At 35.3% G+C, this 26525-nt stretch overlaps 1 protein-coding gene across 1 annotated transcript in view; it reads left to right on the top strand.

The window, feature by feature from the left end:
• Positions 1-26525, top strand: part of eag (potassium voltage-gated channel protein ether a go-go) — a 525138-nt gene that overhangs the window by 362827 nt on the left and 135786 nt on the right. The window contains exons 8-9 of the mRNA XM_089092021.1: positions 12723-12912; positions 17752-17985. Of these exons, the coding sequence (XP_088948147.1) occupies positions 12723-12912; positions 17752-17985 (424 nt within the window). The remainder of the gene's footprint in view (positions 1-12722; positions 12913-17751; positions 17986-26525) is intronic.

Here is a 26525-nt window from a genome sequence, read left to right as displayed (position 1 = left end):
CAAATGAACCTTTTTGGAAGTTTTCTACAGCGACGCCTTTCATTGAAGCCTTAAGAGCCCCGATGACATATCTTAAACCCTGGTCTCGAAGGTTTCGGGGAAGTGTTCTCCTCTAAAACATATTTTCTATCTGGAAATCCACTCCGCTGAACAAAATGGCTATCTCAAAATTTTGATTGGATGTGTTTGGGGAAATGATGGGAGTGAGGGGGGGCTAGTTGCACTCCAATCACTTTCGACTATTAAAAAGGGCACTAGCCCTTTAATTTCCAATCGAAGGAGCCTGTTTTAAAGTTTTTACGACAACGCCTTCTGTAAAAACCTTATATACCCCCAGGGCATAACTTAAAACCCTTGCCCTGAGGGTTGTGGGGGAGTGTCCTTCTCAAAAATAAATATTCTATCTGAAAATCAACTACGTTGAACGAAATGGCTATCTGAAAATTTTGATTGGATGTGTTTGGGGAAATGAGGGGCGTGGGGTGGGAGGGAGGATGGGGTATAGTTACACTCCACTCACTTTCGACTATTAAAAAGGGCACTAGCCCTTTAATTTCTAATCGAATGAGCATGTTTTGAATTTTCTACGACAACACCTTCTATAAAAACCTTATATGTCCCCAGGGTATAACTTAAAACCCTTGCACTGAGGGTTGTGGGGGAGTATCCTCCTCAAAAATATATATTCTATCTGGGAATAAACTACGTTGAACAAAATGGCTATCTCAAAATTTTGATTGGATGTGTTTGGGGTAATGATGGGCGGGGGGGGGAGGGGGCTAGTTGCCCTCCAATCATTTTGGACTATTAAAAAGGGCAATATCCCTTTAATTTCCAATCGAATGAGTCTGTTTTGAAGTTTCTACGACAACGCCATCTTTAAAAACCTTATATGCCCCCAGGTCATAACTTAAAACCCTTGCCCTGAGGGTTGTGGGGTAGTGTCCACCTCAAAAAAATATTTTCTATCTGGAAATCAACTACGCTGAAGGAAATGGCTAGCTGAAAATTTTGATTGGATGTGTTTGGGAAAATGATGGGCGTGGGGGGGGGGAAGAGGGCTAGTTACAGTCCAATCACTTTTGACTATTAAAAAGGGCACTAGCCCTTTAATTTCTATTCGAATGAGCATGTTTTGAAGTTTCTACGACAACTCCTTCTATAAAAACCTTATATGTCCCCAGGGCATAACTTAAAACCCTTGCCTTGAGGGTTGTGGGGGAGTATCCACCTCAAAAATATATTTTCTATCTGGAAATCAATTACGCTGAACAAAATGGCTATCTGAAAACTTTGATTGGATTTGTTTGGGGAAATGATGGGCGTGGAGGGGGGGGGAGGGGGCTAGTTACACTCCAATCACTTTCGACTATTAAAAAGGGCACTAGCTCTTTAATTTCCAATCGAATGAGCCTGTTTTGAAGTTTCTACGACAACGCCTTCTATAAAAACCTTATATGCCCCCAGGGCATATCTTAAAACCCTTGCCCTGAGGGTTGTGGGGGGGGGGGGGGTATCCTGCTCAAAAATATATTTTATATCTGAAAATAAACTAACCTGAAAAAAATGGCTATCTCAAAATGTTGATTGGATGTTTTTTGGGAAATGATGGGAGTGGGGGGGGGCTAGTTGCCCTCCAATCACTTTCGACTATTAAAAAGGGCACTAGAACTCTTGATTTCCAATCGATCGAGCCCCCTTTGAAGCTTCTACGACGACCCCTTCCATATGAAGTGCCTCTGGGAAAAATAAATAAATCAGAGGCAACGCTGTAGCGTTGCCTATAGTAAAGGCCATACGGCTCCAGTGTTTTATCATTATTTTTTTTTTTTTTTCCCCAGAGGCACTTCATATGGAAGGGGTCGCCGTAGAAACTTCAAAGGGGGCTCATTCGATTGGAAATCGAGAGTTCTAGTGCCCTTTTTAATAGTGGAAAGTGATTTGAGGGCAACTCGCCCCCCCCCCACGCCCAGCATTCCCCCAAACACATCAACTCAAAATTTTGGGATAGCCATTTTGTTCAGTGTAGATGATTTCCAGATAGAAAATATATTTTTGAGGAGGATTTTCCCCCACAACCCTCAGGGCAAGGGTTTTAAGTTATGCCCCGGGGGTATATAAGGGCTTTATATAAAGGGCTAGTGCCTTTTTAATAGTCAAAAATGATTGGAGGGCAACTAGCCCCCCCCCCCGACGCCAATGATTCCCCCGAACACATCCAATCAAAATTTTGAGATAGCTATTTTGTTCAGCGTAGTTGATTTCCAGATGGAAAATATATTTTTGAGGAGGATACTCCCCCACAACCCTCAGGGCAAAGGTTTTAAGTTATGCCCTGGGGGCATATAAAGTTTCTATAGAAGGTGTTGTCGCAGAAATTTCAAAACATGCTCATTCGATTGGAAATTAAAGGGCTATTGCCCTTTTTAATAGTCGAAAGTGATTGGAGTGTAATAAGCCCCCTTCCCCCCCCCCCCCCACGCCCATCATTTCCCCAAACAGATCCAATCAAAATTTTGAGATAGCCATTTTGTTCAGCGTAGTTAATTTGCGAATTTAAAATATGTTTTTGAGGTCGATACACCACCACAACCCTAAGGGCAAGGGTTCTAAGATATGCCCTGTGGTAAAAGAAAACTTTAGTCGAAGGGGCTGACATAGAACCTAAAAAACAGGCTCATTCAATTGGATTTTAAAGGGCTAGTGCCCTTTTTAATAGTCGAAAGTGATTGGAGTGCAACTAGCCCCCCCCCACGCCCATCAATTCCCCAAACACATCCAATCAAAATTTTGAGATAGCTATTTTTTTCAGCGTAGTTGATTTCCAGATAGAAAATATGTTTTTGAGGAGGACACTCCCCCATAACCTTCAGGGTAAGGGTTTTAAGATATGCCCTGGGGGCATATAAGGTTTTTATAGACGTCGTTGTCATAGAAACTTCAAAAAAGGCTCATTCGATTGGAACTTAAAAGGGCTAGTGCCCTTTTTAATAGTCTAAAGGTATTGGTGGGCTAATAGCCCCCCCCCCCTACGCCCATCATTCCTTCAAACACATCCAATCAAAATTTTGAGATAGCCATTTTTGTTCAGCGTAGTTGATTTCCAGATAGAAAATATATTTTTGAGGAGGACACCCCCCCCCCCCAAAACCCTCAGGGCAAGGGATTTTAATTATGCCCTGGGGGCATATAAGGTTTTTATAGAAGCCGTTGTCGTAGAAACTTCAAAACAGGCTCATTCGATTGGAAAATAAAGGGCTAGTGACCTTTTTAATTGTCGAAAAAGATTGGAGGGCAACTAGCCCCCCCCCCAACGCCCTTCATTCCCCCAAACATATCCAATCAAAATTTTGAGATACCTATTTTGGTCACCGTAGTTGATTTCCAGATAGAAAATATATTTTTGAGGAGGACAATCCCCCATAAGCCTCAGGGCAAGGGTTTTAAGTTATGCCCTGGGGGCATATACGGTTTTTACAGAAGGCGGTGTCGTAGAAACTTCAAAAAAGGCTCATTCGATTGGAAATTCCGAGGGCTACGGCTCTTTTTAATAGTCGAAGGTGATTTGAGGGCAACTTGCCCCCTTCTCACGCCTACCTTTTCCCCAAACACATCCAATCAAAATTTTAAGACAGCCATTTTATTAAACGTAGTTTTAAGGTGTGGAAATTAAGTCAACTCCCCCAAAGCCCTCAGGGCAATGGTTGTAATTTAAGGATTCTCCGAATCCTTCGTATTATTTCTCATGGAAGGGATGCTCGTATAAACTTTAGAGAGGGCTCATTTGATTGAAAATTGAATGTCCTTGTTCACTTTTTAAGAGTCAAAAGAGATTGAAGGGCAACTAGCCCCTCTCCCTCCTCTACGCCCTAAATGCGTCAGATAAAAATTTTGAGATATACATTTTGTTAAAATAGTTCAAAGTTCTGATAACAAAAAATTCCGTTGTCGACACAGACCACCCGGACCCAGGTGTAGGCATTGTAAGTTATGCCTCGGGGAATAACTTATTAAGGGGGGTTTCACTTATGGGATGGTGTTTTGTATGGGAAGAACGCATAGGAAATCTATAATAATTCTCGAATTATTAGGTTAAAATATATACTCTGTGATAGATGGAAAATTGCTTTGGCACACAAATTCCTATTAAGGTCAATTCCAAACAGTCGTGATCCCTTTGTGTCAGCAAGTGAAATGGTCTAAACCCCCTTATCGGAGCTATTTTTTCAATCCATTCTTGTTGTCAATCGCTGTCCACAAGTTATGCAAGCTGTCTATTGTTCATATATAAGGTTTTTATCAAAGAGGTATTCGTATAGACTTTGAAAAAAGCCTCATTCGATTTAAATTAAAAGTTCTAGATCCGTTTTTTAAAGTCAAGTATAATCGGACAGTAATCACCCCCTCCCCATGCCATAAAAAGTTGAAACTTTTTGCAATCAAAAACTAAAAAAAATTACTAAAAAAAAACTTTCCTAAAAATAAGTTTTTAAAATAAAATTAAAGGCAATTTTAAACTTAAGCTCGGGAAATACAAATACCTTTTAAAATTCAAACTCAAAACGACCAGAAATTACAATTAAAGAATAAATGAAACCCAAAACGAACAGAAATTAAATAAACAATCATAGCAAAAAATGAATATGAAAATCAAGCTTAAAACGAAAACAAATATTTTGATATTAAAGTATAAATTAAACTTAAAACGACCAGAAATTAAATGAACAATCAATGCGAACAAACATACAATATATATTAATGTAAATGAATAAATACATCTTAAAACAAGTGAAACTTAAATTGAATATGCAAATCAAGTTTTAGTCGAATAAAAATAACTACAAACAAGAGTTTGGGTGTCGTCTCACTGCAGAAGCCTAAAACCTACTGCGTCATTCGCGCTTTACTGAAAACGAATTATATTACAAATGTTTTCTTTTTTGCCTAATATTGAAAATAAATATTAAAATTACAGTAAAATTTTTAACTGATGAGCTTTAGCAATTAATATCATTATGCATCAAATATTCAGTTTAATTTATTAGTTCTTTTCAAGATTGGTCAAGACAAATATAGTTTCACTACAAGCAAAATTTGGATACTGGCCCCTTCTTTAACTGTAAAAACCTAAAGCCTTCTGCGTCATTGGTGCTTCACTGAAAACGAATTACTCATATATTACAAATTTATTATTTTCCAGTTCTTACAGCATTGAAAATGAAAATAAAAATTACAGTGAAAAAAAATCTGGAACTGAAAACTGCACCTCAAACTTTGTGGAACATGTATTTTCTTGCATGAAACACCAAAATATAATAAAATATCAATTTTCGGAGTGTTCCACCACTCGCAAGCAAGTGCCATTGGTATTTTTGAATCCGCATGGTCAATTTAGGGGGTGGAGGGTAGGCTAATTCTTGTAGCAACCCCATTCCATCGTTGTATGATTCACATTTTCAACAGCTGGCGTCCGGACTATCATATAATCTACCAAGCATACAACTACCCCAAATCAGTATCAATAAATAAATGAAACCCAAAACGAAAAAAAATTAAAATAAATATTAGAATCAAACTCAAAACGAGCATAAATTAATATGAGTAGGGTTCTAAACCCCTATGGTTTCTAAAAGCCAGAATATAATTTGTACTTTACTGAAAAAAAAATTCAAATGATTTTACTGAAAAAAAATGTGCATTGTTAGTTTAATATATATATGCTGATATTTATTTCTTAAAATCTTAATTAATCTTTGATTTCTTAAAGCTATAAAAGTGAAAACATTTCAAAGAATTGTTTTCAGTAAAACGCCAATGATGCAGTAGTTTTTAGGCTTCTGCAGTGAGACGATACCCAAATTCTTGTTTGTAGTTATTTTTATTCGATTCAAACTTGATTTGCATATTCAATTTAAGTTTCACTCGTTTTAAGATTTATTTATTCATATATATTAATATATATTGTATGCTTGTTCACATTGATTGTTTATTTAATTTCTGTTCGTTTTAAGTTTCATTTATACTTTAATAGCAAAATGTTTGTTTTCGTTTTAAGCTTGATTTTCATATTCAATCTAAGCATTACTCGCTTTAAGATCTATTTATTCATTTATATTATTACTTGTTGTATATTTTTGCTATGAATGTTTATTTAATTTCTATTCGTTTTGGGTTTCATTTATTCTTTAATAGTAATTTCTGGTCGTTTTGAGTTTGAATTTTAAAAGGTATTTGTATCTCCCGAGCTTAAGTTCAAAATGGCCTTTACTTTTCTTTGAAAAACTAATTTTTCGGAAACGCTACAGCGTTGCCTCTGATTTAGCCATGTCTTGATGCCTACTGCAAAATACTTGATTTTCAATTACGTATGATTTCCAACGTAACATAAAGAACTGCATATTGAGGAAACCTTAAATAAATTTTGCCAAAAATGTTACATGGTAGGTTTGGCTACCTAATTTATAAAGTTTGATCTTGGAGAAATCTTTTTAACTTTTTGAGATATCTTTTAGGTATCGTCTTTTTGGGACACCCTTTTAATGGTATATTTTACACTAAATCTAAGGAACTTGTTTCAACTGTATCATTCAAAACAGCTTCAAAACCTGCATGTTGAGGGAACCTTAGATGAATTTTGCTGGATACTTCAAATGCGAGGTGTGTACTGAAGGGCTGCAATATAGCGGTGCCGTTTATGTCGGCTACCTTCTTTATAAAACGAGGTATCTCTAGGTGCAATCATTTATTTATACACTAGTTATTCTTTGCTTGTAACAGTCACCTCGAGGAATTATGATGCTTTGAAAACATTTGACAGTTTTATTTGGTGGTGAAAAGCGACTCTGTTTGCATTTCAACCTCCATCTTTTACCACCGAATGCAACACTATTATTAAAGGGCCTAGAGCGTAAATTGAAACTATTTCTTGGCAGTTGCCTTGTTTCTTGACAAACTTAGATATACGATGAGAGAGGTTCCAACTTCAAAACAAACATAGGCAGCTTGTTTAAAAGACGTGCTTGACGACGAATGTCACGTAACACATTAAAAATTCTTTGAAAGACCTCGACTCTCTGATTCTCTCACAACTTCTAGAAAATTCATTTTTGAAATTACTTATTATACCAGTTATTCAAAGCTTATTTCAGTTAACTTTAGGATATCCTTATAATTAGACTTCCTCTTACACCTCCCATGAAGCCTCAATTTCCCTTAAGTCTTTCCTTGCGACATCCGCCCGCGCCATTCAAGGACGACCTGATTTTCGTTTGGCCCTAGAACAAGGACAAACGATTTTCGTTTGGCCTGTCGGCAGACAAGGAGAATCTTTGACAATCGGTCATCCTTCATTCAAAGAAAGTGTCCAAGCCATCTCGATCATTGCCTCGTTAGCCGTAGAAAGTGGGATTGAACCATAATTTTCGCGCAGCTTTCTGTTCGAGACAAGGTCAGTCAGTCGGGTACCCAAAACCATCTGTATGCAATATCCCTGGACAACATTTAGCAAATCCCCCTCTGTTTTTCGGAGTGCCCATGCTTCAGAAACATACTTGACCGCTGTCATCACTGTAGCTTCCAATATTCTAATCTTGGTTCGAAGGTTTACTTTCATATTCTTCGCAAAAAATTTTCAACTGAGGAAAAAACGCCCCGGGCCTTCGCTACTCTACTTTTAGCATCCACTGTCTTTACCAATAATAATAATACCACGGTAAGTGAAGCTATCCACTTAATTGATCTCCTAGTTACCCCACATCACCTCTTCACTTTCGCTTATTCCCAGTCTTAGCGAATTAGTCTTTCCTAACATTAATTAAATAAAACATTTTTTTCTTCAACTAAAAGTAAGGAGCAACATTAAAACTTAAAACGAACAAAAATTATTACGTATATGAAAGGGGCTGCCTCCTTCTCAACACCTCGCTCTTTACGCTAAAGTTTTTTAGAACTTTTGAAAAATCCTTCTTAGTGTTCCAATTAAACGACCCTTGCGTTTCAGGAGTCGTTCTTAAAGGATTAAGAAAGAAATCAAACTTTAGCGTAAAGAGCGAGTTGTTGAGGTGAAACAACCCCCTTCATATGCGTTATAATTTTCATTCGTTTTAAATTTTAATGTTGCTCCCTACTTTCAGTTTAAGAAACCTTGTTTTTTTATTTAAATTCTGATTGTTTTTTTAAAAAATCACAGGAGATTCACGGACCCTCCACGGAGAAATACCCTCCAGGATTCTTCACGGAGAAATACCTTCCCCACGGATATATCCTCTAGACAATTCAATCCCGGTCAAAATTTACCCAGGACGATTATCCTTAACAACTCCACGTGTAAAATTGAGACGGGAAAGAGAAAGCAAGAAATATAACATAAATTCTGTATAGGATTTCTGGCGAATTTCCCCAGTGCATAATTTCCTTTGACAAGTTCAACCCCTGGAAACCTCCTTCCCCATGGAAATTTCCCCCGTGATAAAACTCCCAGCAGAAAATTCGTTCCCCCATCCTAAAATGTATGCATGCTTCCCAATGACAAATACTATACGTAAACAAGGAGCAATTTTAATAGCTTAAAGACCTTTCCCCGGGGGCTGAGGGGGGTCATGTTATATTCAAAGGCATAGTTATTGGGCCTTTCAATTATGATGAGTAAAATGGCTATCTCAAAAGTTTAATGCGACGCTTTTGAGAAAAAAGGGGTGGAGGAGGGGGCCTAGTTGCCCTCCAATCTTTTTGGTCACTTAAAAAGGGCAGTAAAACTTTTAATTTCCATTCGAATGAACCCTCTCAAGATATTCTAGGACCACTGGGTCGATACGATCACCCCTGGAAAAAAAAAACAACAAATAAACACACATCTGTGATCTTTCTTCTGGCAAGAAATACATAATTCTACATTTTTACAGATAGAAGCTTGAAACCTCTACAATAAGGTTCTCTGCTGCGCTAAATCTGATGATGTGATTTTGATTAAGATTCTATGGCTTTTAGGGTATGTTTCCCCCTTTTTTAGAAAATAAGGAAAATTTTCTCAGGATCGTAATCTTTGACGGGTAAAACTAAACTTAATGAAACTTATATATTTGAAATCATCATAAAAATATGATTGTTTGCTACATCTATTGGTATAAAATTACGTGTTTTAAGTTTCGGTTACTATTGAGCCGGTCGCTCCTTACTTACAGTTCGTTATTACTAACTGTTCGATTTTCATGTATAAGATAAGCTGAAACTTTATTTCTTTGCTTAAATATGGCTTATGAAAGCTTTGAAAAGATATTGAAAATATCTTTTTTGCATCATTTGATTGTGAAGGAAATCTTTCAAAAATTTAAAGTGGACTTATTATGTTCTAATTGAACAGCATGGAGATATGTGCCCCATATGATGCAAAACGTTTCCATAAATTTGGTGTTCAAATCTGGGATGTACTTAGTATTTTTAACCCCCCTTCTAATATTTTCAATGTATATGGGCATCAATTTTTACAAAGAGTGCTAAAATGACACGTTATCTATTAAAATTTTACTTCAGGAGACAGAAGGGAAGAGTGACCGAAAGTAAAGGTTCTATTTTTAATTGTCAAAAAACAATTGAATAAAAAGTAATTTTTATGAAGTTTGAAGGAAAAAATGAGACCCTGATTGTGTGTTTTAATAGTTTAAAATGCGCAAGCCATGGCATTAATTAAAATAAATTAATATTCAAACTGAGCAACCATCATTAAAGTCCAAAAAAATCAGAGATCAAAGATATGAGACTGAATGCCAATGAATTTCAGCCAGAAAAAAACATGTCCCAAATATTTCTACTGTATTAGTAACACAACATCAGCGCAAAAAAATGATTTTTTTTTTCTAGTTAAACGAACTGACAATTTACGCAAACAAAAAACAAATTAAGAATCCTAGAATTCCTTGTATAGAAAAACTCTATTTTCAGATGGGGTTGTATATGAAATTTCAACTTCATCAAGTTTATTCTTTTACATGCAAAATTTAAAAGCTATTTTTTGTTCAATTTTGGTTCTTAGATTTTTTTAAGAAAAAAAATTAATAGCGTTATTAGTTTGATTTTACATTGATATCAAATTTGTAACCAGAATTTTCTTTCACGAAAGTTTTTTGTTTAATGGATTTCTTTTAATTAACGAGTTTTGGAAAACAGAAAAGAGGAATCCAAATATTTATATTACCATTAGTGTGTATAGTAGAAGAATTTGCTTTACATAATTAATTTGTTACTAAGTTACTAAAAACACTTAATACTTAAAATAAAACTTTTTCCATGCTGACCAATGGTCTGCGATGCGCAAGTACCAATCCCCTAATTCGATGCCTTCGGCCAGGAATGCAATACTTGGTTTGGGGCAAATCATCCGACGCTTCCCGTGTTTTTCCCCAGATTTCTCCAGGTACCCATTTAGAGCTGGGTCGACTCCGGCTGAGCTTACAGAGTCACATCAATGACCCCCCCCCCGTTCCACACCAAATAGCCAGCGATACCAGGACTTGAACCCCTGACCTTAGGGTTTTCAGGTCCGGAGTGCTAAGTCAAACAGTTCGTGGTAACGAACTGTAAGTAAGGAGCGACCCGGCTCAATGGTAACCGAAACTGTAGAAAACAGGGTTTTGATACCAATAAACATCTCAACAAACTTCGATATCTATACTAATTTTGAAGATACAGGTTTTATTAAGTTTAGTTCTACCTATCAAAAGTTATGTACCTGAGAAAATTTGGCTGATTTTCGAAAAAAGGGGAAAAGACCCCCTAAAAAATATAGAACCCTAATGAAAATCACACCATCATATTCAGTGTATCAGAGAACCCTACTACGGAGGTTTCAAGCTCCTATCTACAAAAATGTGGAATTTTGAATTTTTTTGCCAGGAGAAAGATCACGGATGCGTGTTTATTTGTTTGTTTGTGTGTTTGTTTTTTTTTCCCAGGGGTGATCGTATCGACCCAGTGGTCCTAGAATATCGTGGGAGGGCTCATTCGAACGGAAATTAAAACTTCTAGTGCCCTTTTTATGTGACCAAAAGAAATGGAGGGCAACTAGGCCCCCTCCCACCCTCATTTTTTTCCCAAAGTCACTCGATCAAAATTTTGATATAGCCATTTTGTTCATCATGGTCAAAAATAGAATAACTATGTCTTTTAGGATGACTTAATCCCCCAAAGTCCCCGGGGGGAGGGCTGAAAGTTATGAACTTTACCCAATTTTAACATATAGTATATTAAAAATATATGAATATAGAAGTTCGTTACATAAGTTAAGTCGTAAGTTACGTATATTTATTTCTAATAAAAATGTTCGTAAATTAAATTAAACAACTTTCGAGAGAGCCATTTAAACAAAAAAAAAAAGTCAAATTAACATACAAATTTCGTTTTAATTATTCATGTAGAGTGAGCCAAAATCAAAACCTGCATTAATTCAAAAACGTTCAGAAATTAAATTAAAAAAAAAAAAATTCTAACTGAAAGTAAGGAGTGACATTAAAACTTAAAACGAACAGAAATTATTCCGCATATGAAAGGGGATGTCCCCTCCTCAACTTCTCGCTCTTTAAGCTAAAGTTTGGCTCTTTCTCACAACTCTATTTTTCAAAACAATAAAAAAGTTTAGCGTAAGGAGCGAGGCGTTGAGGAGGGGACAACCCCTTCCATATACGGAATAATTTCTATTCGTTTTAAGTTTTAATGTCGCTCCTTACTTTCACTTAAAAAAAAAAAAATTTTATTTAGTAATGGGTAAACATAGTCTTTTTTGTGGCCCTAAATACTTTTCCGGCAGAGGCTTGAGGAGAAATGAGGGGAGCCTTGAGAAGAAAATTCTTGGGTATTTGTGAAATTCTCTTCGATCTGCAGCTATTATTTAATGTGCTGCGGTTCAGTCTTGGAGAGTGAGATAAAGAATTGAAAGGTGATTATCTGTCTCATACAAAATGTTGTCTCCTTAAATTGCTTACAATTTACGAATTTGATCAAAGCTACTCACTGAGAGATATTCCTTGAGGAAGTAGTTCATGTATGCCTTACATTGTATGCTTTATATGCCTTATATTGTATCAAATGTATGCCTTACATTGTATTATGTCCTAAATTAAAGACTAGAGATCCAAATACTGAATTCTAAGCAAGTTATCTACATTCATCGAGTATCTTATGTTTTTATGTTTTACACTAGTATTTACATAGAAACCGGAGGGTCTGGCTGACCCCGTATTGTACAGAGTAACTTTCACTCATTTTAACGTTCATTCTATCTTTTTACAATCAGTAAAAACATACATATATTCATTTTATTGTTGATTATATTCATAAAGAAAGAAGATTCTAAATACCATGCAAAAAAATGAGTCACGCAAAAAAAAGTAGTATTCAATGGGAAGTTAGTGCATTTTTTTAATGATCTGAAATCTCAAACTTTAGCGTAAAGAGCGAGGCGTTGAGGAGGGGACAGCCCCTTTCATATACGGAATAAAGAGCGAGGCGTTGAGGAGGGGACAGCCCCTTTCATGTACGGAATAATTTCTGTTCGTTTTAAGTTTTAATGTCGCTCCTTACTTTCAGTTTAAAAAACTTGTTTTTTTTATTTAATCTCTACAAAGAGCATGTTTTAGCCCAAATCCCTCTCGGAGTCTCATTGTTCTAATGCTATGGGATCGAAATCCCCACAATCTACCAATATGGCTGTTAAATGTATTTTCATCTTTTAGGGAATCGGCAGTCTGTTTAGCGCTCTCAAAGTTGTACGATTATTACGCCTTGGAAGGGTAGTGCGAAAATTAGACCGATACCTGGAGTACGGAGCAGCGATGCTAATACTGCTTCTGTGCTTCTACATGCTGGTTGCTCATTGGTTAGCTTGTATCTGGTATTCAATCGGTCGGAGCGATGCTGACAATGGTAAGAGTTGACTATTTACCACTCAACTGGAATAACTTGAAAAACCAAGGACAGTGAAAATTAAATTTGATTGTTTAAACTGGTTAATTAGAATCTTATAGAACTATATATGTTTTTTTTAATTAGAAAAAAAAATAGGAATTGAATTTTAATTGAAAAATATACGTATATAGTTATGCCATTATTGGTAGTAGCGGACGTGAAATAGAAAAAAAAAGAAATGTTTTTGAATAATCAGCAAAAAAATAAGCAAAAATGTAAGGCACCAAACGACCTAGCTTTTCTTTGTAGGTATACCTCTCTTTAGGAATCAACGGACTGGTTGTATTTGAATTTTTACAGACAAAAATCTTTGTAAAATCTAACTAATTAGTTTTGCTTGCTTTTTTTACGGTCCAACTTGGCAGTACTGACGAAAATCTGATACTGCCCTAATAGCTTAAAATTTTAATACAACCGGAAGAATAACCTTAGATAATCTCGGGTTTCAAGTATGAACAGACCTAATATACGTCCAGGGGACAAACAGATACTCTTATTTTGATGTCCTTGGTACTGTTGGTCTTCAATCGGCACTATCAAAAGTGTAGCATGAATCAAGAGCAAAATGTACCACTTACAAATAGGAATGCCAACCCACTTTTTGAAATATGCGTATGCTGGACTTTATTTTAGGGGATGAGGTTCAACGTCTCAACCGACTGTCTAGATAAGCATAGATCTTCAAAAATGTATCCGTTTCTGTTTACAGCTGAACATGGCAAGAGATTGAATATTTCGCCATTTAAATATATTTTATGTCAGGTATATCCATATTTATATCAAAAACATCCTCGTTCATGCATTATGTAAATGTTTGTCTCAATATCTATCCAAACAAATGTTGATTTCATAAATAAAAGTGCAATGCTTGGAATATAGTTTATATTTCGCAGCTTTTGAACCAGCTGTTTGTCTAGCAGCCAGGAGTGGGCCCAGGGATAGGTTTTAGGGACATATACCCGCCAGAAGGTCAAAAGTTGCACTGATTACAAGGGTGGTGGGTGTAAACACGAATGGAGAAGTCCATGTTTTTTTGGTATTCCCTTCAAATATCAATTCAGTATACGCCGCTACTTTTATATATTATAAAGTAATTGTTTATAGATGTGCATATCTTAATTATTATACATAAGCATATTATAGAGTATTTGTTTATAATTTTAATCTGCCTTTAGTATATATATATATATATATATATATATATATATATATAAATATATATATATATATATATATATATATATATATATATATATATATATATATATATATATATATATATATATATATATATATATATATATATATATGTTGAAAAGGACCAAAGTTAAAAACAGAAAAACACTTGATACGTATTTCCCTGAGAAACACTTCTTAGAGGCAACTTTTTCCCCTTACCTGAGAAATTAAATGAATGGCTGGCTATCATGCGATCTTAACATTTCAAGGGAGAAGGGGGGAACAAGGATAAATTGGGGAAACGAGGATAATGATTTGGGCATTAATTAAATAATTCCTAATGTAAAGAATGCTGGTATCTTCCTGCTAATGGAAATAAGCCTGCTCAATGCTAAGAGTACCTATGTTTTTCTTTGGCAGAAAGAATCGACAAAAAAGGAAAGGAGACACAGGGGAAAATACTCTAAGGCTTGTAGAAAGTGATGTTTTGTTTTTGAAGTGGTCTTTCTGTTATCTTTTGATTCTTGGGACTGAATTTGATGAAGTTTTGGGGTGCTCTGATGCTGTATTATGAATTCTGATGCCGTGATTGATGGATCTGGTGCATCATGTTACCCATGATGCACCAGATATGCATGATGCACCATGATGCGCATAGGGAAGGGATTCATACAAGGTAACATGAATAGCCCAGTAAAATTACGGTTTTTACCCGACATTTGAATAACAGAATTTTTTTTGGGTACTAAAATGTCCAGAAAAAATCAACTTATAACCTAGACAAAAGCGGCCAAAATCGACCGTGTAGGAATCAACCCTTTTTTTAGGGAAAGAGGAGGAAAAGAGGAAAAATCTTGAATTAAATTTTCTGCTATATTTTCTGGATTAAAAGATTATTTCTCATTAATCCCATGCCGGGAAGACTAAAGATTACATCAAAATTAGAGAATTTCATTGCTTAGTAGCCCATTTCCACCTAAGCAAGATTAGAGGTGAGATGAAAAATCACAATCTTAGTTTGTGCAGTATTTGGTGGATTGAGAGGTCATTTCTTATTAATTCAAGTTTGGAGAGACCAAAAGTGACCTCAGAATTGAAAATTTTTATCACTAAAGATCCCATTTCCCTGTTTTTCAAATGATTTATTATATTATTATGATACCACAAATGGTATTTTTCCCCCTTCTGACCTCGCCATGGGTGGAAATGGGATACTAAGTGATAAAATTTCTAGTATTTATGTCATATTTTTGCTCTCCCCAGACTTGAATAAATAGGAATTTTAGTGCACCAAATGCTGCACAAATTAAGACTCTGATATTTTAATCCCCCTCTTACTTCACTTGGGTGGAAATGGGCTATTATTCAATGCACATTTTCAATTCTTATGTCATTTTTAGTCTCCCCAGACTTGATTTAATAGGAAACGACCTTTCAACCCAGAAAATATTTTAGAAATGTAAATTCGAGACCTAGCCCCCTTTCCCCCTCTTTTCCCTGAAAAAGGGGTATGTGTGGACGGCTGATTTCGGCCAATTTAGGGTACGTTATTAAGCAAGTTTTTTTTTTAACATATATATATATATATATATATATATATATATATATATATATATATATATATATATATATATATATATATATATATATATATATATATATATATATATATATATATATATATATATATATATATATATATATATATATATATATATATGTATATTTTTGGTGCCAAAAAACTTTTTGTTACTCAAATGCCGAGGTTTGGTCCTTTTTTACATAATTTTACTGGAATAAAAGTACCAAAGACACTGAAAAGAAAATTTGATTGTTTTAATTGTTTAAATAGAAATTTACAAAACATTTGGAAATTAACATACATTTCAAAAATAGAAATTTACATACATCTTGAAAAATTATTAAAAATCAGGAAATCAATTTATAATGAAAAAGACCTCTATATGCAGTTATACAGGTTTTGGCAGTAGCAGGTGCCAATTTAAAAAAAAAGAAACTTGGAAAAAAATTCAAGGACACATGGTACCAAACATCTTAAGAAGCTGAAGCTTTTCTTTGAAGGTATACATGTCTCTAAAAAAAAACTTGCTAATGTTTGAGCTTTTACAGACAAAAACAATTGTGAAACTTAACTAAGTAGTTTTGCCTATTTGCTTCCATGTTAGACGTGACAACACTGACGAAAATGTGGCGTTGCCATACAAATTCCATAATTTGAAACCACCAAAAGGCAAAAAAACTGGGTTTCCAGGTATGAATACATTTAAGATTGATTCCGGGGGCAGAACAAAAAACTGTTTTGATGTCTTGTTTTATTCGATGTTTTATTGTGACTTCACCAATTGACAAAAATCCGGGATCTGATTGAAAAAGGAGCAACTTCAATGTTATGTTACACAATATTATGCACAATCTATAGCTATGTCTTTCTATATTAAGTTAATATTGATGAATAATATTACATATCAACTTAAATTCCCTGTCGCTTGTGTAATTTCCTCGTCGTCCCTAATTTTATCCAAAGAGAAAACTGGAAATTCTGGTTTGGTGATTCTATATTGTTAACTATAAAACAAATCTGGTATGAATAGTCATTATCTTTTTTTTTTCTTTTTCCTTTTTTGCACTTTTTTTCATTCAATTCAAATGTATGGCTTACAGCGAAAACAGAAATTAAGTTAAGAGGATTCGAAACCTTGAAAGATAACCCTATCTCGTCAATAAAAGCTTTTTTAGTTTGTGTGGCCAAGCTATTTAGAACTGATCGGGTGGGTGGCCATAGCTTGTACAAATCCGGCAGCACATCCGACACCTACTATCCCGGAAATCTTAGAAAAAATAATTAACTTCTACCGTTTTGTCCCGAAGATAGAGAAATTCAGATTTAATAAAACTTACATCATTAGAAAATATAAATTTTACTTTTCGAATTGAAAAGAGCAGAATTTTACTTTTAAACTTCAGGAAAGAGCAGCCCCTGAAACCTTCTAGCGTATCTACTTAGAAAATATTGAAAACCAGCTCAAATAAAGCAATCATTTCAGTAGTTTGACAGATTTGGGAGCCTTTTTATGCTCCTTCCTTGACTGAATACATTGCCGATACAGGATGTATGTTATGTATGCTCTATGTATATTGAATAGACAGGGCTTTGCTTAACAAATAGTAAGCGGTTACACGTTTTGTATTTTAAACTAGTCTGTCACTAGGTTATCAAATTGTTGACAGGTTTAAGATCCCCTATCAATTTTTGCCAAAATTGCTTTCGTAGTTCCCCGTAATGCTAGAAAAATTCTCTAATGGGCCCTTGGACTTTTGGACAGTCAGCTGACGGTGAGATCTACAAAAGTAGTTTTAAGGTATTGAATCCACTTAAACGAATATAAGTCTAGTCTATCGGATGTACTCAGGACCTTGAAAAAAATAACGAAGCAAAAATAGTTCGAGCACTTTCCTTGCAATTGAAGTACAGGTCCTGGAAGTTATACTATTGACCGTGTCGTGCATCAACCTTTTCTTTTCATTTCATTAGTGGAATCCATTCTCTACTGACGAATTATTATAAATAATCAAAAATTTTGTGTATGTTTTTTTCAGGATTAGTGTATTCATGGCTTTGGAAGCTTGGTAATGTAACCCATAGTCCATATAACATTGTATGGTCCAACCAAACAGGCATGGGCGAGCTTATCAACGGACCTTCGAGAAAGACAATGTATGTTACAGCTCTTTACTTCACAATGACATGTATGACTAGCGTTGGCTTTGGGAATGTTGCAGCAGAAACAGACAACGAAAAAATTTTCACAACATGTATGATGATCATTGGGTGTAAGTATACTTCTTTTGCATAACTTGGACGGTTAATGGTGCTTTCACACTACGCAGCAGAACCTTTCATACCAATATAACTTAAGACTTTTCGTCACCTTATGTAACCTTATGAAGCAAAACTTGTATCAGTGACGTAGGCAATGCTATATAAACTAGTGCTCTACTTAGGACTTTACGGTGCAAAAGTTTATGTTGCGTTATGTAAAAGCCAATATAGTAGCAACGAAATGATGTTTTTGGATGCGTAGTTGAAAAATATCGAAAGTAAATTAGAAAAATTTTCCTATATAGCCTTTCTCACCGACTTTCAATCAGAAGCCGTCCTGCAACAACCGTAAGATCATCACCAGGGCTCAAATCTTTAATTCTGTTTTGCATTTCGAATAGTTTCCCTATGATGATCCTGATGATTTTAAAAGATGATCTTGATAAAGTTTTAGAAATTAACGTTTGCCTAGCGGTAAAAGACTTGTGTGAAAGGTTATACTTAACGTAACGTAACTTGTTTAGAATAACAATTGTGTTATCCTAACAGGATGAAAGTTAAAACTAAATCCGCTTAAGCCCAATTTTAAATGCGAGACTCTAACGCTGTTGATAAGTTACTATTGTTGTTAACAGGGTTAATAGACTCCTCATTTGTCTACTTAATTAAACTATGAAAAAGGTTAAACTCGTTCTACGTTTTCCAAGAAAGTCCGCACAAACCCTCCATTTTTATTTATTTATGCTATCACGGTCTTTGGTTTGCTCTTTATTAGGTATTAATTAAAAAAAAAACTTTTCGAAAACGAAGTTTTCTAAAGAAAAGTAAAGGCCATATTAAACTTCAGATCAGAAGAAAAAAAAACCTACAATAACTCAAACTAAAAACAGCCAGAAATTACTCTTAAAAAATAAATGAAGCCCAAAACGAACAGAAATTAAATAAAGAATTATAGCAAAAAAACAATATGACAGGTACTAATATAAATGAAATATCTCAACACGAGTAAAGCTTAAGTTCAGTATGCAAATCAAGCTTAAAACGAATAAAAATATCTCGCTTATGAGGCATAAATGAAACTCAGAACGAACAGAAGTTAAATAAACAATCATAACAAACAAACAAACAAAAGTTACTAATATAAATGAGCAAATAAATCTTAAAACGAATGAAACTTAAATTGGACATGCAAATCCAGCTTGAAACGAACAACAATCTCTACAAAGAAGAGTTTGGGTTTTGCCTCCTTCTTTTACTGTAAAAGTCTAAAGCCTACTGCATCGTTGGTGCTTTACTGAAAACTATGTGTCTTGAACAGTCTTGAAAAGTACGAATAAAGTCAAACTGAATGTTTGATATATAATGCTATTAATTGTTGAAAGATCATCAGTTCAAGTTTTTTTTTTCGCTTTCTTTCATTTCATTTCATTTTTCATTTTCTTTGCTGCAATAACTAGAAAAGAAAATATTTAATTCGTTTTCATTAATTCGTTTTCAAATATATATTCGTTTTCAAATATAATTCGTTTTCAAACATATAATTTGAATTTTTATTTGAATTTTATAATTTGAATAATTCGTTTTCAAATATTTAATTCGTTTTCAGTGAAGGACCAATGAAGTAGTAGGCTTTAAACTTCCACAGTTAGGGAAGGGGGCAGTATCCAAACTCCTGTCTGTAGTGAAGCTATATTTGTCCTAATATATAATATCAGGATATAATGTCTGATATTATATATCAAATGTTTGATATATAATGATATTAACTGCTGAAAGCTCGTCAGTTCAAATTTTATTTTTACAGTAGTTTCTATGTTTATTTTCAATGTTGTAATAAGCACAAAAAAAAATATTTGTAATATAATCCGTTTTCAGTAAAGCGCCAATGACGCAGTATGTTTTAGACTTTAACAGTGAAAGAAGGAGACAAAACCCAAACTCTTCTTTGTAGAGAATTTTGTTCGTTACAAGCTGGATTTGAATATTCAAATTAAGTTTCAATCATTTTAAGAATTATTTACTCATTTATATTAGTAACTATTGTTTGTTTCTTTGCTATGATTGTTTATTTAAGTTCTATTCGTTTTGGGTTTCATTTATTCTTTAATTAATTACAAACAAAAACTCTAAGAAAAGTAAAGAACTCCATTAAACAAAAAATGAGAAAAAAATCAAATAATCTACCAAGCGTGAAACTACCACAAATCAGCATCGATAAATAATTGAAACCCAAAACGAACAGAATTTACAATAAATAACCGAGTCAAACTCAAAACGAGCTTTGAGTCCTTAAAATTTTTTGTTTAATGTAGTTCTTTATTTTTCTTTGAAAAACTTATTTTGTGGAAAAAGTTTTTTATTTAATTTCTGTTCGTTTTATATTCACATAGTCTTTTCAGAGAAAAAGAAAATAATACTATAAGTCCTTTCGTTTTTTTAAGCATTTATAGTTTGGCCTGCTATTTGTATGTTGGAGAAAAATTTTCAGCAATTTTTAACAACATACACCCTCTTAAAAATCTGGACACAAATAATAGTGTTTAATTTAGTTTCATACCTCTTCTAGTTGACCGGAAATGAAAAACTTGATACCATTCGCAAAAAAATCTGTTTACTTTCTTGGGTAGCTTGGATACACTTACGCTATTTTGATTTGGTTAAATTTTAAGAGCAGAAGCAGCCCCAAAAGTTTGAACATAATACCCTCAGTCGTTCTTGGGATACTGCTGTGATGCCTTATTGGGAATTAGCATTAACACAGTGCATTCTGATTTAATCTTATGCCAACATTTAGTTTTTAAACATAAAGTCAAATGGGAGGGTGGGCGTGGGAGGGGGTTTAGTTTCCCTGCAATCACTTTTGACTATTAAAAAGGGCATTAACCCTTTCTATTGTCAATTGAATGAGCTCTTTCCGAAGTTTTTACGACAACTTCTTTGATACAAAGTGCCCTGGTCTAAACAAAAACAACAACAACAAAATAATAGATTATACCCTCATCGGTCTTTACTATAAAAATGTCAAGCCTTCCAATCACTTTCGACTATTAAAAAGGGCACTAGGCCTTTCGATATCCAATCGAATGAGCCCTTTTTGAGTTTCTACGACAACACTTCCTATAAACACCTTATATACCCCCAGGGAATAAATTAAAACCCTTACCCTAAGGGCTGTCAGGGTGGTTGTCATCATCTAAGACCTAATTTCCAGAACTTTCAACTACGTTAAACAAAATGGCTATCTCAAAATTTTGATTGGATTTGTCTGGGAAAATGTGGGCGTGAGAGGGGCGTTAGTCTTTCTCCAATCACTTTCAACTATTAAAAAAGGCACTAGCCCTTTCGATTTCAAATCAAATAAACCACTTTGAAGTTTCTACGACAACGCTTTCAATAAAAATCTTATATGTCCCCAGGGGATAACTTACAACCCTCGCCTTGAGGGCTGGGGGGGGGGGGGGTTCATCCTGATAGACCTAATTTCCAGAACTTTCTACTATGTTGAACAAAATGGCTATCTGAAAACTTTGATTGGATGGGTTTGGGGGAATGGTGGGCGTGAAAGGGGGTTTAGTTACCATCCAATCACTTTCAACTATTAAAAAGGGCACTAGCCCTCTCAGTTTCCAATTGAATGAGTCCCTTTTGAAGTTTTAACGACACCTCCATTATTAAAAACTTTATATGCCCCCAGGGAATAACTTACAATCTTTACCCTGGGCGCTCTGGGGGGCTTGTCATCCTTAAAGACATAATTTCCTGAACTTTCAACAACGTTGAACAAAATGGCAATATCTAAACTTTGATTGTATGTTTTTTGGGAAATGGTGGGCGTGAGAGGTGGGTCGATTACTCTCCATTCACTTTTGACTATTAAAAAGGGCAATTTCAATTTCCAATCAAATGAGCCCCTTTTGAAATTTCTACAACAACTTTCTATATAAAGCTTATATGCCCCCAGGGCATAACTTACAACCCTTGGAACGCGGAAATGGAATAGTTTGAATAGTGATATTATGACTATTGGTGACCCCAATATTTTTAGAAAAATCATTAAGGAACTGCTTTTTGCTGAATATGAGTTTTGATTGATTGATTGATTTATTTATTGTGGGGGTTTTGTTGATATGATGTTCCCAGAGGAGGTATAATATATGATATTATTTTGTATTTATTGTTTAGTGTGATGGTATTAGTGGTGTCGGTGGCCAAGTGTTCTTTGTTTTAAGGATTTAGTTTTCTCTACCTCCCCCACGAACAAGCTTTGCTTTTTAGGGGAGGCAGCAATAATTTTTTGTTGATGTTTTTTTTTCAATAAATCCTTCTTCTTCTTGTACTGAGGGCTCTGATGGGGTTATCATCCTAGAAGACCTAATTTCCAGGACTTTCGACTACGTTGAACAAAATAGGTAGCTTAAAATTTTGATTGGATGTGTTTGTGGAAACGGTGGGCGTGAGAGGGCATGAGGGTTGCCCTTCAATCACTTTTAACTATTAAAAGGGCACTAGCCCTTTCAATTTTCAATTAAATTAGCCCTTTTTGATGTTTTTACAACATCGCTTTCTATTAAAAAAAAACTTAAATGCTCACAGGGCATAACTTACAACCCTTGCGCTGAGGGTTGTGGGGGGGATGGGCTGTCATCCTTAAGGACGTAATTTCCAAAACTTTCAACTATGTTGAATAAAATGGCTATCTATAAATTTTGATTGGATGTTTTGGGGGAAAAGTGGGCGTGAGAGGGGGGTTACTTGCCCTCCAATCATTTTCGACTATTAAAAAAGACACTAGCCCTTTGAATTTCGAATCGAATGAGTCCTTTTTCAAGTTTCTACGACAAAGCTTTCAATAAAAACCTTATATGCCCCCAGGGCATAACTTATAACCATTGCCCTGAAGACGGTAGGAGTAGCGTCCTTCTCAAAGATATACTTTCCTGAACTTTAAACTGCGTGGAACAAAATGGCTATCTAAAAATTTTGATTGGATATGTTAGGGGAAATGGTGAGGGGAATGGGCGTGGAAGGGGTGTTAGTTGTCTTCCAATCACTTTCGACTATTAAAAATGGCACTAGCTATTTCAATTTCCAACCGAATGAGCCTTTTTTGAAGTTTCTACGACAACGCTTTCTATAAAAACCTTATATGCCCCCACGGCATAACTTACAACCCTTGCCCTGAGGGCTGTGGGGGAGTGTCCTGCTCTAAACATAATTTCTATCTGGAAATCCACAACACTGAACAAAATGGCTATCTAAGAATTTTGATTGGATGTGTTTGGGGAAAAGGTGGGCGAGAGAGGGGGGCCAGATGCACTCAAATCACTTTCGACTATTAAAAAGGGCACTAGACCTTTGAATTTCCAATCGAATGAGCCCTTTTCAAACTCCCCCATTCAAACTCAAAATATAACATATTCAAACTCAAAATAACAACAATTAGAATGAGTAGGACTGACAACCCCCGCACCTCCTCAAGACCAGAAAGTAATTTGCACTTTACTGAAAACAAAATACATTTCAAATGTTTTCACTTTTTTGACTTTAACAAATAAAGAATTATTAAGAATATAAGGAATAAGTATCACAATAAGCATGTCAAACTGCCAAAATTGTTTTTGTTTTTTTTTTAAGTAAATTGCTAATTATTTTATGTTCTGCCGAATACATGGGTGTTGTAAGCCACACTCTTTTTAATTTTTGCTCGTTTTGAGTTTGACTAAGGTTATCTATTATAATTCCTTTTAGTTTTGGGTTTCATTGATTTGTTAATGGTGATTTGTGGTAGTTTTACGCTTGGAAGATAAGAAAAACAAACTCATAGAATTTGACAGCGCTTTTGTCCGTAAAAACTTAAAACAATTTAGAATGTGTTGGTTCCCAAAGCCAACTATCTTTTCGAAGGATAGCCAAACCTTCTTAAACTTTTTGGTCCCATATGTTTTAGCTTAATATTGATAATTCTTTGCCTAAATTGTTTTTCTTCTTCATTTTTTTTTTAATATGGCACCCACTACTGCCAAAAATTGCAGAAAATCATATGGAAGCCTTTTCAACACAAATGGATTTGTTTTTTTTTTTTTAGTTTTTAAGACACTTCTGGTGTGTAAATTCCTCTTTTTCACGTTCCTTAGCACTTTTCAACGAAACTATAAAAAACTCAAATAAAAGTTTCAAATTTAGAAACCTTATATTCACCAGGGGGAGGGAGGGTATTTTCCAAGGAAGGGGTATTTCCCGAGGAGGGGTATTTTCCGCGGGGGTACTTTCTGAAGGAGGGGGCGGTGTATTTTTCGAGGTGGACTGCATTTTCGGGGGCCTTAAACAGCCCCCTCTCCATTAACTATATTCATTTATGTTATTTTATTGGGTTTATGGCCGTAAATTTGGCTCTAAAATACACTTTTTTATCTATTTATCTAATATGCACAATAATTGTACCAAAGACATTTTGCATTTATACCCATTATGCTTACCCCCCCCCCCCCTAATATGCTAATCTATAGCGCAAATTTATTTCTAAAGTAACGAAGAAACTAGCAAAAAAACCGGTGTGTTCTCGAATTTTACACAGCGTAAACTTGAGTGAGTGGCGCATAATACACAAGTACCAAAATTCCATCCCCCTACGGAAATTAAAAAAATAAAACTCAAATAAAATTCACAAATTTGGAAAGCCTTATTTCCCACGGGGGGTATTTTTTTTTGGGGGGGGGGGTATTTTCCGCGGCCGGGAAGGGGAGTATTTTACGGTTTTTTCCGGGGGTATTTTCCGCGGGGAAGGGGGTATTTTCCGGGAGGGGGTATTTTCGGGGAGGGGGTATTTTCGGGGAGGGGGGTATTTTTAGGGGGGATATTTTTAGGGGGATATTTTCCGTGGGGGTATTTTCCGGGGGGTATTTTCCGGGGTATTTTCCGCGGGGTATTTTCCGCGGGGGGGGGGGTAGCTTCCGTGGGGGGGGGGTATTTTCCGGAGGTGGGTATTTTCTGGGGGGTATTTTCAGCGGGGGTATTTTCTGCGGGGGTATTTTCCGGGGAGGGGATATTTTTCGTGTGGGGTATTTTCTAGGGGGTATTCACTCGGGGAGGGGGGTAGAACCCTTATACTTTTACCGTTAGAGAAACGGGTAATAACTGTACTCTTGTTTGTAGTGAAGTCCATTCGGTGGAAGTACATAGCCCCTTGTCCCTGAAAACGACCGCGGTCTAGCAACCAATCCTTAATCCAATTATCACTCGGGTTTGAATTCTGTTCTTCCAATTATTATAATAAAAAAGGTGAACTAATTTTGCAGAACTTTGTTGCCGCTTAAGTAAGGGAATGATACTTCTAAGAAAGATAATTGGTTATTTAAGTAAGAGAATGATACTTTCACGGTTTGGGAAACGGGCAGTAGCCATACTCTTGTTTGTAGTGAAGACACCATTCATTGAAAGCACATAACCCCTATTCCCCGAAGACGACCATGATCTTATAACCAATCCTCAATCCAATTCTCACTCGTGTTTGAATTCTGTTCTCCCAATTATTATAATAATAAAAGGTAAACTAATTTTGCGGAACTTTGTTGCCGCTTAAGTAAGGGAATGATACTTCTAAGTAAGATAATTGGTTATTTAAGTAAGAGAATGATACTTTTACCGTTAGAGCACAGTTTATATAATTATCCAGTAAGTTTACCGCAGATGATTTCTGGCTCTTCATTCTCGGTGAAAACAAAAAGCTCCTCCCACTTATTTGTGCACTTATTGTCCACTTATTGGTTGAGCCGGTCAAGTGGTTTTGTCAGTACTTGTTCCGTAGGTGATTATTCTTTGTCTACCCGTGAAAAGATCTAATGCCGCTTATGTTTATAGGTTCTCTGGAGCACCTCGCACCTCGGTCCGGGTTTTTATAATGGGTGAGATAGGGAAAGATCATACTGCTAATTATATAAACTGTGCGTTAGGGAGACGGGCAGTAGCCATACTCTTGTTTGTAGTGAAGACACCATTCCTTAAAAGCACATACCCCTATTCCCAGAAGACGACCACGGTCTTATAACCAATCCTCAATCCAATTCTCACTGGTGTTTGAATTCAGTTCTCCCAATTATTATAATAATAAAAGGTAAACTAATTTTGCGGAACTTTGTTGCCGCTTAAGTAAGGGAATGATACTTCTAAATAAGATTAAATAACAAAACAAGTTTTTTTAACTGAAAGTAAGGAGCGACATTAAAACTTAAAACGAACAGAAATTATTCCGTATATGAAAGGGGCTGTCCCCTCCTCAACGCCTTGGTCTTTACGCTAAAGTTTTTTATTGTTTAAAAAAATGGAGTTGTGAGAAAGTAAAACTTTAGCGTAAAGAGCAAGGTGTTGAGGAGGGGACAGCCCCTTTCATATACGGAATAATTTCTGTTCGTTTTAAGTTTTAATGTCGCTCCTTACTTTCAGTTAAAAAAAACTTGTTTTTTTATTTAATTTTTAAACGTTTTTGAATAAAGGCAGGTTTTGATCTTGGCTCACAGTACATAAATAATTAAATCAAAATTTTCATATTAATTTA

Source organism: Artemia sp. Qi Xiang Cuo, chromosome 7 (genome assembly GCF_049724085.1).
Source record: "Artemia sp. Qi Xiang Cuo chromosome 7, ASM4972408v1, whole genome shotgun sequence".
Classification (NCBI taxonomy): Eukaryota; Metazoa; Arthropoda; class Branchiopoda; order Anostraca; family Artemiidae; genus Artemia; species Artemia sp. Qi Xiang Cuo.
This window is presented reverse-complemented; position numbering and strand designations above follow the sequence as displayed.